General features: G+C 42.9%; 1 protein-coding gene across 1 annotated transcript; it reads left to right on the top strand.

Annotated features, from left to right (window-relative positions):
* The first annotated feature begins 3,323 nt into the window (after window positions 1-3,323).
* On the top strand, window positions 3,324-4,340 carry LOC118720181 (melanoma-associated antigen B10-like). Its single transcript, XM_036440097.1, has one exon. The coding sequence runs from the start codon at window positions 3,324-3,326 to the stop codon at window positions 4,338-4,340; it is 1,017 nt and encodes a 338-aa protein (XP_036295990.1).
* The last annotated feature ends 8,846 nt before the right edge of the window (window positions 4,341-13,186 follow it).

Below are 13,186 nucleotides of genomic sequence, written 5' to 3'. Positions count from 1 at the left end.
AAGAAAAAACATGTCTTTTAAGATACTCCAACTGTGGTATTTTGCTATTCCTTTGCCCACACTGATGAAGACATTGCCTTGCATGTAGCTTCGAAGATGGCTACCCGACTTGGGCTGCTGTTTCGGGAAATCAACCCTGACAAACTGTAAAAGAAGAGAATGAAAGAATAATATCACCCACAGCAAAACAGCATAAACGAGAAGCCCAGTGAGACTCTATAGGGAAGTAGTGGGCATGCCCGGGAGTTGAGCCAGGTCTGTAGCCTGCAAGAGAGACAAACGACAGGGTTTGTGGGAGGAGAGATTTTAAAGTTCAGCCTGGCTTTTTCCAACATGCCCTAGGGCAATGAATTTCCCCTGCTTCACTGAAGGAACCTAGAGCAGATCCTCAGAGCCTGCATGCCGGGACCATGGGGTATTATCAGGATGGCACCAGAGTTTGGGGTTGTTTGAAACAGTGTGAGTCCAGAAGCTGTGCGATAACCACCTGATACCTCTTTAGTGGGCAGGGACAGACCTTTTAAAAATTAATATTATTCTCAAATATAAGGGATGGAAAGAATGTATCACAAACACGGATATGCATTGTTTCATGGAAAATATACACACACACATACACACACACACACACACTTGTTAGAAATATATTTCTTACTATGAATGAGGATCAAAAATAAAAGTCTCCACACCGGATGGAGCATTGTTAGATAATGTCAAATTAGCTGAATCTCTCAAAATCATGTAGCACAGCATCTTTCCCTTAGAAAGGAGATAATCTCTCAGTTTGGCATAGTATTTTCCTGGTCCCTCCATACTGTCCCAAAGGGTAAGAGATCCCTCTTTTTTTCTTTTTTTTTTTTTTTTTACAGATGCATGATATTCCATAGTAGAAAGGTACCACAGCTTTTTTATCCACTCATATGCTGAAGGGCACTTGGGCTGTTTCCAAATCTTAGCTATTGAAAAGAACACTGCCAAGTCAGAGTCAAATATCACATGATCTCATTTCTTTGTGGAATCAAATGACCAACAAAATAAGACTCGAAGCAGGGAGGCACGGAACAGAATGACATACCTTGATGTGGGGTTGGGGGTCGGGGGGAGAGACAAGAAGAGATAAATCAAAGAACTTATATACTTATATGCATAGCCCTGGACACTGGCAATAGGGTAGTGAAGACCTGTGCGTGGGGGGCGCATTGGGGCCGGGAGGAGGGGGAGGGAATGGGAGATACCTGTAATGCTATCAGGAATTAATTTTTTTTTAATGGAAGGAGATCCTTTAGGGTAGAAGGTTCTTAAAGACTGTCTGGCTGAAGGACAAATGCTATGATGGATCAGTGTGTTTTCCTTACAGCCCATCACCCATTACAGGACCCTGTCTTGCACTGAGACTTCCCCTTCTCACATCTAACCTGGGGCTCTTATCCATTTTACGCAAAAGGTTTGTAGTAGGGAAACAGCTCAGTTTCAGAACTGGTATTTCCCAGGGAGCCTTACAGGGAACAGTGAAGAGGACAACCTCCTCCCTACCCCCCGCGGAGGACTAACAGGACAACCCACACAGAACAGAAGGGCCGCACAGAGCCCCAGGCAAGCTTTCATTCTTGTAAGCCTTGGACAGAGCTGATAGCGTGAGGTGCTGGCTGACTTCCACCTCCAGGGTGTCAGGTCTTGGAGGAGAGAAGCGATGCTGACCATCCAGGTCTGGGCTCTCAGACCTTTGGAAAGGGGACTCCCAGGCTCCCAACCATGGGGTCTTCCCAGAATGCAGCGCCCTGACCCTAACCCTAATCCTTACCCTTCTCCCCTCTCCCCCTCCCTGACCCCACCCACTCCCGCCCCCCACGCATGCGTGCTCACTCACAGGCTTGAGGTCTGATTGTTGACGCCAACGTTCTAGTCCCTCATTCCAGTCTCAGAGGCGTTTTCAGGGAGTGAGGACTGATCTTAGTATTGAGCTGGTACGACTCAGATCAAAGAGAGAAGTCCCAGTCTTCGTTGGCGGTGGAGGAGTGGGAAAGAAGACCTCAAGAGGACTGAAGGTACTCTCAACCTCATACCCCTGCCCCCGAGGTCTACCTGGGGGCGGGTGGGGGGGCGGGAACGGGCAGGACTCTCACTCTCTGGGAGGGGAGGGAGGTGGGAGTGACATCTTGGTTTAATGGAGGGGGTGGGGGGTCTTGTTCTATTGGTATTGGGGTGGTGTGAGTCAGTGTGTGGGAGTCGGGTCTTGATCTTATGGGGGTTGGGATGGTGGTAGTGGGGTTTGAGGAATGGAGTCTTGGTCTAATGGGGGTGGGGATGGAATCAGTCTAATGGGGGTTGGGGTGGGGGGGTTGGGGATTGGGGAGTAGGGGCTTAGTCTAATGGGGGTTGGGGTGGGGTCTTGGTCTAATGGGGATGAGATGGTAGGGCATGGGGGATAGGGTGGGGGTGGGGTCTTGGTCTAATGGATGTTGGGGTAGTAGGGGCATAGGGGGTGGGGTCTTGGTCTTATGGGGGTTGGGATGGTGGGGGGGTGGGGGAGTGGTGAGTAGGGGCTTAGTCTAATGGGGCTTGGGGTCGTAGGGGCATAGGGGGTGGGGTGGAGTCTTCGTCTAATGGGGATTGGGATGATGGGGGGGGTTGAGGAGTGGGTGGTGGGATCTTGGTCTAATGGGGATGAGATGGTAGGAGTATTAGGGGGTGGGAGTGGAGTCTTGGTCTAATGAAGGTGGGGGTCTTTGTCTAATGGAGATAGGGGTTTTTGGTCTCATGGGGGTGGGGGTCTTGGTCTCAAGGGGTGGCCACAGAAGTGAGGAATGAAAACCTAATAATTACTTTGCAAAAAGAGATCCCATAAGACACTGCTCCTGATGGAGCTCTAGGTGCGCAGCCCCAGCAGGGTGATGAGATAGGCTCTTCCTCCTTTCCCCCAGGCCTCACAGGGGATAAGGCTATTGGGGTAAGCAGGTTAGTTCACAGCAGAGAGGGGAGGAGGCCGGGCCCTGCCACTAGTTGTTCCACAGGACGATCCTGTAAAGGAGAAATTCCTCCTCCTCAGAGCACAGGGGACCTGCAGAGCCTAACCCCGCCAGCCCTGCTCTCAGCCCCAGGTGCACCCTAACTTCCTCTGCAGGGACATAGGGCAGAGACTGGGCAGAACAGGAGCCCTGTGGGCCCCTGGAGCACTGCCCTCAGACCCTGCAGACATGGCCTGGGTTAAGGCCCAGGTGCAGTGTCCCAGCTGAGGGTGCCCAAGCCATCTCCCTCTCCCTCCTCCAGGGGCCCAGTCACCTCTCCGGCCACACGGGTGACCGCTGTCCCTGACCAGTGTCCTCATGCCTCGGGGAAAGAAGAGTAAACACCGGGCCCGAGATAAACGCCAGCAGGCCCGGAATGAGGCTCGCAGAGTCAGGAGTGCTCAGGCCTCTACAGAGGAGGGGGAAGACTCCGACTCCTCCTGCTCTCTTTCTTATGGGGTTTCTTCCCTGAGCACCCCTGAGCCTGTGCTGTCCCAGGAACCTCGGGGAGCCGCAGCAGCTTCTGGCTCTGTCAAGCCAAAAATTGCATGGCCATGTTTTGACACCAGTGCCGAGAGCCGCAGCGAGGAAAGTGCAGGTGCCTCCCAGGCAGAGTCGGGGTCTGAGGGTCCCCGCAGGAGCCCTCTAGACCAGAAGGCGATGCTGCTGGCGCAGTTCATGCTGCGCAAGTACAACATGAAGGAGCCCATCATCAAGGAAGACATGATGAAGCATGTCATCAAGAAGCACAAGCTGTATTTCCAGGAGATCCTCAAGAGAGCCTCTGAGCTCATGGTGCTGGCCTTTGGCATTGATGTGAAGGAAGCCGACCCCGGCGGGCACAGCTATGTCCTGGTCAGCAAATTGCACCAGGCCGGGGATAGCAGGCTGAGCGGGGAGATCATGCCCAAGAAGGGCCTCCTGATGACAATCCTCTGCGTGATCTTCATGAAGGGCAACTGTGCCACCGAGGAAGAGATCTGGGATGTCCTCAACGCCATGGGCATACATGCTGGCAAGCAGCACAACCTCCACGGGGAGCCCATGAAGCTCATCACTGAAGATCTGGTGAAAGAAGGTTACCTGGTGTACCGTCAGGTGCCGCACAGCGATCCTCCAAGCCACGAGTTCCTGTGGGGCCCGCAGGCCTGCGAGGAGACCAGCAAGATGGAAGTGCTGCAGTTCTTAGCCAAGCTTCACGGTACCCAGCCCAGCGCCTTCCCACTCTGGTATGAAGAGGCCCTACAGGATGAGCTGGAGAGAACCCGCCGCAGATTCGCGGCTGTGGTTCGCACCAGCACCTTGGCCACCTTCTGCAGCCCAGACAAGTATTGAAAGCTGAAGCACTTCTCTCGCTCTGAGCTTGAAGTGGGGTAGGGGTGAGGTGGTGTTGGGGGGAACGCAGTGCACATCATATCTGTGATCCTGTTCTGTTATTAAATTGCTGCTTTATCTTACTGTTGCCGAATGCTTTCAAATGTTGTTCTTTAAAACAAGTTTAATTAGCATCAGAATCTAAGTGCACAATGATACTGGTTATGCATTTAAGGTAGTTTATGAGGCTTAAGAGTAAGAGTTTTACTTTTTACTAAACAAATGCTGTAACCTTCCGCCTTACGTAATGTTCTGGAACGAGATAACATGGCATTAGAAAATGTATTTCCTTAGAAATGTGACAGAAATGAGTGGCAAAATAGTTGTGATAAACAAGTACAGAGAAAAGTAAAAGATGATCAATTCTTGGTTTCCCTTACTCCTTGTATTCTGCTGTTCTATAAAATAAAAGTTATATGCCTACACTTGCTTTGTTTATTCAAGTACATAAGAGAAATGAAATCATGATGAATTTCATTTTTTTTAATTCCTCAATTGAGCATCTGCTCTTGGGAAGGCTCCATGGTGGTCGGGGGATGGGGAGAAAAGAAGACAGAGCAACTGCCCCCAGAATGATGGAGGCTAGGAGCAGCTCCGGTGAAAGGAAGATGGTGAGATACCTCTAAGACACAAATCCAGTGAAAAGAAGTATGAGGAGGGGAGAAGAGGGAGGTCATGATAAGGGCAGGCAATCTGGGGTCCTGGGAAGCCTCATTCCCTTCAGTGGGAGATGCTGTTGTGTTGAGGTGGGAGGGGCCTCAGAGGAGGGTGTGAGTGTGGTGAGCAAGAGCCAGACCCTTGGGTGGTGGGTCACAGAGTTGAGCTAAGCTTCCAGAGGAGATGTGCTGTTAGCAGTGTCAGTGTCGGGGACCCTGGATGAAGCAGAGAGAAATCTACAGCCAGGGCAGGGGTGGAAGGTGCCCTGGGCTTTGGGCCCGGAGCAGGAAAACAGAAGGCTCAGGATCTGCATTTTATCACCACCATCTCCAGGGAGTTTCTGAGAAATCAGGGCAGTTCTTCCTCAGGGTAGGATGCCAGGGAGCCACTGTGCTGGCGCCCTTTGCCCTGGGCAGGGAGAAACAGGGTGTCTTATAAAAAGGCCTTTTAGCTAATTTGTCTTGAGTACAATTTGTCAACCTCTAAGGGAGGCCTTGACTTGCGGAGAGGGTAAATGAATGAAAAATGGGGTGATTTAGAGCAAAGGGCAGCTGGAGGGAGGAAAGGAGAGTTGTTATTGACACAATTAATTATTTAGGAGCTTTGTGTAATATGCAGATGAGGGGATCCCCTAACATGCAAATTAAATACTATTTCCACTAAGAGGAATGCTTTGCTAAGGCATTTTTTCTTGCTAAGCAGAATTTTTGGCAGAGTTAACTGCTCTTTAGCACTGCATATTCTCAGACATCTCCTCGATTAACACAACAACACAAAGACAAAAATCTTAGCAGGAGGGTGGGTCTCATTTAAGGTCCAAAGAAATCATAGTAGTAATTGCCATTCTTTGCAATCTCAATGCACATCAGTCACTGTGCCAGGTGCTTTGCACACATCACAGGCATCCCAACAGTCCTAGGAGGAAGGAGGCACCAAGCCCAAGTCATTGATGAGGAATCCGAGGCTCAGAGAGTTGGAAAGGTTCAGAATTCACAAGGCTAGTGAGTGCCAGAGCCCTGGACTGACTTGGTCAAGAACCCACACTGCTCCACTGCTCCCAGCCTTGTGTTTATTCATTCCTTTCTCTTCTCACCATTCCATGATGTTTCTCAGATGGTAAGAAGCAGAGGCCTGTGGGTAAAGTACTGAAGAGCAAGCGTAAAGAAGGAGTGGAAATGAGAATGAAGCACAATGCAGGGATTGTCTGCGATTCATTTACCCAGGGTCCACCTGCCACCCCCCACCCCCCGCCCAGCTCCTTAAGAGCTGACTCTGCCCTGGGCCCAGCACAAGTGTCCAGTCCCAGCCCTATGCTGCATTACAGCACCCTTCCCCTGGGTCTTCCCCAGTGTGCCTCCTGTCCAGGCTGGAACCTGTCCTGCCATCCAGCTCTTCTCCACATCCTCCCCTGCTGGCAGCTCCCTGCTCCCCTGAACACACAACCCCTGTCCCCTGCCTCCCCGACCTGGAGCATCCAAATCCCTGCAGATTCCCTCCTTCTCTGTGGACCCCTCAGGTAGCAGTGGCCCTTTCCATGCAATTCCTCACTTCAGATGGAGACGTTTACACACCTCTCCACAGCCCCTCTGGCTGCCTCCACCACATTCTCAGAATGCTTTCAAATCTGCTGACTAGAATCTGATTTGGCACAGAACCCACTGGTTCTTTGCAGTAGAATGTTAATAGGCTGAATTCTTTGAGATTGGCCACTGTCTACATAGATGAATAAATGAGTTTACCTTGTTGGTCAACATGAAGCAAAGGTTATCATTTCCAGACTGAGGCATTTGAGCGTGCCTGCTTTCTGTTCAATTCAGCAGCAAGCACTGAGAGCCTGTGCTGAGAGGTGGAATCACATGCATTGGAGCAGCCTTCATCCCTGGGCCACTTGACAACATAGACCCCAGCATAGACTGCCTATGCCAAATTTAATGTGCATAAAAACAAACTTTTGTGGTGTTAGGTCATTCAAATGTTAGGCTTCTTCCATTCCATCCACTAGAAGTTACTTATCTGAATAACACAGGGCTATTATTTATGTTGTTAGTCTTACTTATTATATATAGCCTAATTGCCACAGAAATCGTGTATATATTGTTTATGTTGAATATATGAGGCAATCATAACTCTGCCTCCCTTCTATGGTCCTGTAAAATTCAGGTCCTATTAAGTAATCACAAATACAAACCCTGTGTGTATAATTTTTAAAATTTTCTAGACTTCTTTTTCTTACACTTATGTGCTAGAATAGTACACTGTTGATAACTTCCTTTCAAAATGTCTCCAGTGAGCAGTGAGGCTCTCGAGGGATCACAGTAGGGAGGGAATCCCATTCTCACTCCAGCTTACCATAAATTGTATCTATATTGCTTCTACATGGTACCTCACTTGTGATAAATAGGTTTTATCACTCCTGCCAGATCAGAAGTTCTTGAGGGTTCATGTTGGTATCTCTCTCTTTAAAAAAAAAAATATATATATATATATATATATATATATATATATATATATATATATACATATATATATATATATATATATATATAAATATATAATTGATTTTTTACAGAGAGGAAGGGAGAGGGATAGAGAGTTAGAAACATCCATGAGAGAGAATCATAGATCAGCTGCCTCTTGCACACCCCCCACTGGGGATGTGCCTGCAACCAAGGCACATGTCCTTGACTGGAATCGAACCTGGGACCTTTCAGTCCGCAGGCCGATGTTCTATCTACTGAGCCAAACCGGTTTCAGCGGCATCTCTCTCAGAGTGGCCAGGAATAAGAGCCAACTCAACAGCACCTAATACGCACAGGTTATATTTATAAGCAATGATACCGAGTAAAACTAAGTAGACCACAGGAAGTAAATTCAAATACCAATCCCTTAAACAAGCACCAAACATAACACAAAATATCCGCAGGAACTATTATTCTACTTACTGTAGCTATGATACATGCACAGTAAATTTAAAACATACTTAAGAAGTAATTGCTTAAAAGAAAAAGAAAAAAAAAAGCAATTGTTCCTTTATATTTTTGTACATCCTTTGATGGATGTTATTACTTCCATTGTTAATACTCTTCTATCATTTCATAGTCAGTTACCAAAATTATAATACATTAAGTGTAAGTCCATCAAGTTTGCAAGATAAACATGCAAAATCAATTTTATCTCTATACAGTAGCAATGAACATGTAGACAATAAAATTAAAAATACAATGCAATGTGAAATTGCTGAAAAAAAGAAAATGCTTAGGTGGAAATCAAACAAAATATGTGCAGGCCTTGTAATCTAAAACTAAATCAAACTAATTTTAAAAATCTAAGATATATAAAGAAATATGATACATACCTTGATCATGTATCACAAGACTCAACATAGTAAAATAAACATTTCCATTCTTCCCAAATTGATATATTGCCTTCATCCTACTCCTAACAAATTATAACAATGTTTTTTTAAAGATACAGACAAGATTATTCTAATATGTATATAATAAGAGTAAGGAAGTAGAATAAAAACTGTGAACTTGCATGATCTCACTAATTTATGAATATAATGAATAACAAACTAATGAACAAAAATAGATCCAGAGACAGAGAAACGTCGATCAGACCATCAAACCTCAGAGGGAAGGTAGGGGAGGGTGGGGTAAAGGGGAGAGATCAACTAAAGGACTGGTATGCATGCATATAAGCATAACCAGTGGGCACAGACAACAGGGGGATGAGGATATGAGTGGGGGGGATGGGGGAGTAATGGGGGAATAAGGACACATATGTAACACCTTAATCAATAATGAAATTTTAAAAAAGAATCACTCTGCCCAATTTCAATGCATATTATTATTATATAGCTACAGTGATCACAATAGTGTGAAACTGATAGAGGGATCGACACAGACCAATGGAACAGAAAGAACACACACAAAAAATAGCCCCCAGTACAGCCAACTGATTTTTTATAAAGCTGAAAGAGCAATTTAATGGAGAAAAAAAATAAACTTTTCAATAAATGGTGCTCAAGCAATGGGATATTCATAGACAAAAATATAAACTTCTATCTAAACCTCACAACTTAAACAAAAATTAGCTTATACTGGATCATAGAATTAAATGTAAAATTTTTGTTTTCAAAATAGCGTCAATATGGCTAGCCTTAACACTGACGACATGACCCATAAAGGACAATTTTGATAATTTGGACTCCATATTATTTAAAGATTTTACTATTTAAAATGTTTCATCATCAAGTAAGAGTATGGACAGACAAGTTACAGATTTGGAGAAAATATATTTTAAAATATATTTTATTGATTTCCGAGAGGAAGAGGGAGGGAGAGTTAGAAACATCAATGATGAGAGAGAATTGTGCCTTGACTGGGAATCAAACCATGATCTCCTGGTTCATATGTTGATGCTCAACCACTGAGCAACACCAGCCGGGCCAGAGAAAATATTTTCAAATAATATATTCAATAAAAGATTAGTATCTCGTAATAGAAATGAAACAATAAAAGTAATTTATTTTAGTGACATTATAAGAAATACAAAGAGAAGATTGAAAATGCTAAAACTTTTTTGGGGGGTCTGGGGGATGAGTGGCGGGGAGGAAGAGGACTTATATAAACCTCTGGCTGCACTAATTAAGAAAAAACACACAGATTAAAAAGAAGAAACATGAATTCAATAAAAATGATGCAAAAAAGAAAATCCTCATGCCAAATCCCAGCAACATGTACATAATGATATAAATAACTATGCTATAAAGTTTGATCTATGAACAGAGAAAATTCCAAGGAAGACATAGCTTGATGAACAATAAAACTTACAAAATCTCAATTGTCCTATATCTTGTAAATAAAGTATGTCTATCATAAAATGCCTTCCTACAAACAAATCCCATGAGCTAGTGACTACAGTCATGAACTTTTCCATACAGTAAAATGGAAAAAGAAATAACAGTCATTTCACACAAGCCTTTCCAAATAGTAGAAATAGTAAAAATGTTTCCCAAAATGCTTTGTGTGACCCCTATAAACTTGACACCAGAACGATAAGGAAAATAAAGTTAGAAAAGTCAATGTTATATATGCCTTATGAAATCCTGCTTCAACCCCAAAAGCACAACTTATATTTGACAAAAAAAACAAAGCTACTTCAGCCATAGCAACCCCAGGAACATCCTGAGTTTAAACCAAGAATGAAATCTAGTGAGATTAAAAAAGTCCAGCATTAAACAACTATAATGAAACAAAGGGCAAAATCATATCACCATCACAATAGAGAGAAACAATATACCCAAGTTTACCATCCAGTAAAGATTTTAAAAAATACTTTAAAAGTACAGAAAATAGCTTGACTGGCGTGGTTCAGTGGTTGAGTGTCAAGATTCCCTGTCAAGGCATATGCTCGGGTTGTGGGCTTTGTCCCAGTGTGGGACATGCAGGAGGCAGCCTATCAATGATACTCTCTCATCATTGATGTTTCCATCTCTCTCTCCCTCTCCCTTCCTCTCTAACACACACACACACACACACACACACACACACACACACACACACCGTGTTTCCCCGAAAATAAGACCTACTTACAGGTTTCCTTCTGAGTGAAATATAAGGCATCCCCCCGAAAATAAGGCCCCCCTAGGCTAAACATGAGAGATTTGGTCCACTGATTCTGAAAGAAATGGAGTCACAAGAAATTCACCAGGAAATTCAGGAATTTCCAGAAGATGATGACATGATTGTCATTGAATAAATGAGTCAATTCTTGATACTGTAGGATTCACAGTTTTTCTGGTTTGTGTTGACAACTACCATACTACCGTACCGTAAAGAGGTAATAAATTTCCTTTATTTTCATTTAACAATAAATGTGTACCATACGTATTCTTCTTCATGGAAAAATAAGACATCCCCTGAAAATAAGACCTAGCGCATCTTTGGGAGCAAAAATTAATATAAGACACTGTCTTATTTTCCGGGAAACAGGGTATATATTAGAGGACCAGTGCACAAAATTTGTGCACGGGACGGGGAGTCCCCCTCAGCCCTACCTAAGCTCTCTTTCAGTCCAGGATTTCTCACTCCTTATTGCCTGCCTGCTCATTGCTCCTTACAACTTCGTTCACTGCTTCTTAGTGCTGCCATGGAGGTGGTAGAGGCTCCCGCCACTGCTGCTGCACTTGCCAGCTGTGAGTCTGGCTTCTGGCTGAGTGGCACTAACCCTGTGTGAGCACATTGACCACCACGGGGCAGTTCCTGCACTGAGCGCCTGCCGCCTGGTGGTCAATGTGCAACATAGCGACCAGTCATTCTGGTCGTTCCACTGTAAAGGTCAATTAGGTTTTTATTTTTTATATATATAACAGCAAATATTATATCTAATAGGGAAATATTAAAAAAACCTCATCTATCATTGAAATTAAATAGTAAATTTAGCAAGACTTTTGGATTCCGTAGTTAAATATTAACACATTTTTCAAAGAACATTAATTTCTACTAACCTTCTTACATATATCATAAGAAATGGCACATAAAAATGTTGAATCACTATATTGTACACCTGAAACTAATATAACCAATATAAGAATATATACCAACTATACTTAAATAAAAATTAAATTAAAAAAGGGAAAATGGCACAAAAATTCTATAGCATAAGATTATATCCTTAGCCTTTTTCCATATGCTGATCAGACAAAACTTGAGAAGGTTTTAACCCTTATTTCTGTCATTTTATTTTTCTATTATGATAATAGAGACCCCAATATATTTACTATACACTCAACATTTAATTCTACTAGAACAACAAAACAGATTATTCTTTGTGACCAATTTCCTAATAACCCTTGCTTAATGATATTACTATGAGTTTAACTTTACAAATTAAATTATTTTTCCTCAAATCTTATTTAATTTTGCTTATTATTTTCCCTTTCTCTTTTTTAAATCTCCTGTCTAACTTCTTCATAATGTCTTATCTCAATCTGGACTACTTTAACATAAGACAGCAAAGTGTAGATCCTTTAAATTTTATTGATGATATAGCATCATTGCATGTTTTATTATTTTTTTATTTATATCTTTAATTATGTATGTTATATTGGTCCCTTCACACTACTTTAACAAAATAGCACAGACTGGGTAGCTTATGAACAATAGAAATTTATTTCTCACAGCTCTAGAGGCTGGTAAGTCCAAGATCAAGGTGCCATCACATCCAGTGTCTGGTGACAGCCTACTTCCTGATTCATAGACAATCATATTCCCCTGTAACTTCATATGGTAGAAGTGATGAGAGAGCTCTCTAGGACCTCCCAAAGTCCTCACCTCCTAATGTCATCACATATGAATGTTGGTACACAAACATTCAGTCTGTAGCATACATGGATGGCATGTATACAGTATAAAATTTTTCAGAAAATGATGATACACTACACTTCAGAATTAATTGTCATTAGCTGAGAAGTATAACAGACATAAACATATGCATAAATTAACATGAATAATATATTTACATACATGTATGCATATGTGTATATAAATTATCATCTGATTTCATCATTAGCAATATACCTTGAAGATATATTTTGTAAATATGTAACATCTTCTTAATTAGTTGTAAATAATGCATAGTATTCATGGTATACACATAATATTATATAATTTATCAAAATAGTTGTTTTAACTTTTATTTATCCACTAGAGGCCCAGTGCATGAAATTCATGCACATGGGGATGGAGGGTTCCCTGAGCCTGAATTACAAGAGGACACTTAGTATATTAGGCTTTTATGTATTTTTTATTTTTAAAAAATATATTTTATTGATTTTTTTTACAGAGAGGAAGGGAGAGAGAGAGATAGAGTTAGAAACATTGATGAGAGAGAAACATCAATCTGCTACCTCCTGCACACCCCCCATTGGGGATGTGCCCACAACCAATGTATGTGCCCTTGACCGGAATTGAACCCGGGACCATCCAGTCCTCAGGTTGATGCTCTATCCACTGAGCCAAACCGGTTTTTGCCAGACCACTTTTCTTTCTTTCTTTCTTTCTTTTTTTTTTTTACTGTCTTTTACTTTTATTTTATTTTTATTTTTTATTAAATTATTATATGTGTACATATATTTTATTATATAG

Source organism: Pipistrellus kuhlii, unplaced genomic scaffold (assembly GCF_014108245.1).
Source record: "Pipistrellus kuhlii isolate mPipKuh1 unplaced genomic scaffold, mPipKuh1.p scaffold_m20_p_16, whole genome shotgun sequence".
Taxonomy (NCBI): domain Eukaryota; kingdom Metazoa; phylum Chordata; class Mammalia; order Chiroptera; family Vespertilionidae; genus Pipistrellus; species Pipistrellus kuhlii.
This window is presented reverse-complemented; position numbering and strand designations above follow the sequence as displayed.

What these genes read in the sequence shown, in the direction of transcription:
- LOC118720181 (XM_036440097.1), top strand. Translation starts at nt 3,324, where the DNA reads ATGCCTCGGGGAAAGAAGAGTAAACACCGGGCCCGAGATAAACGCCAG.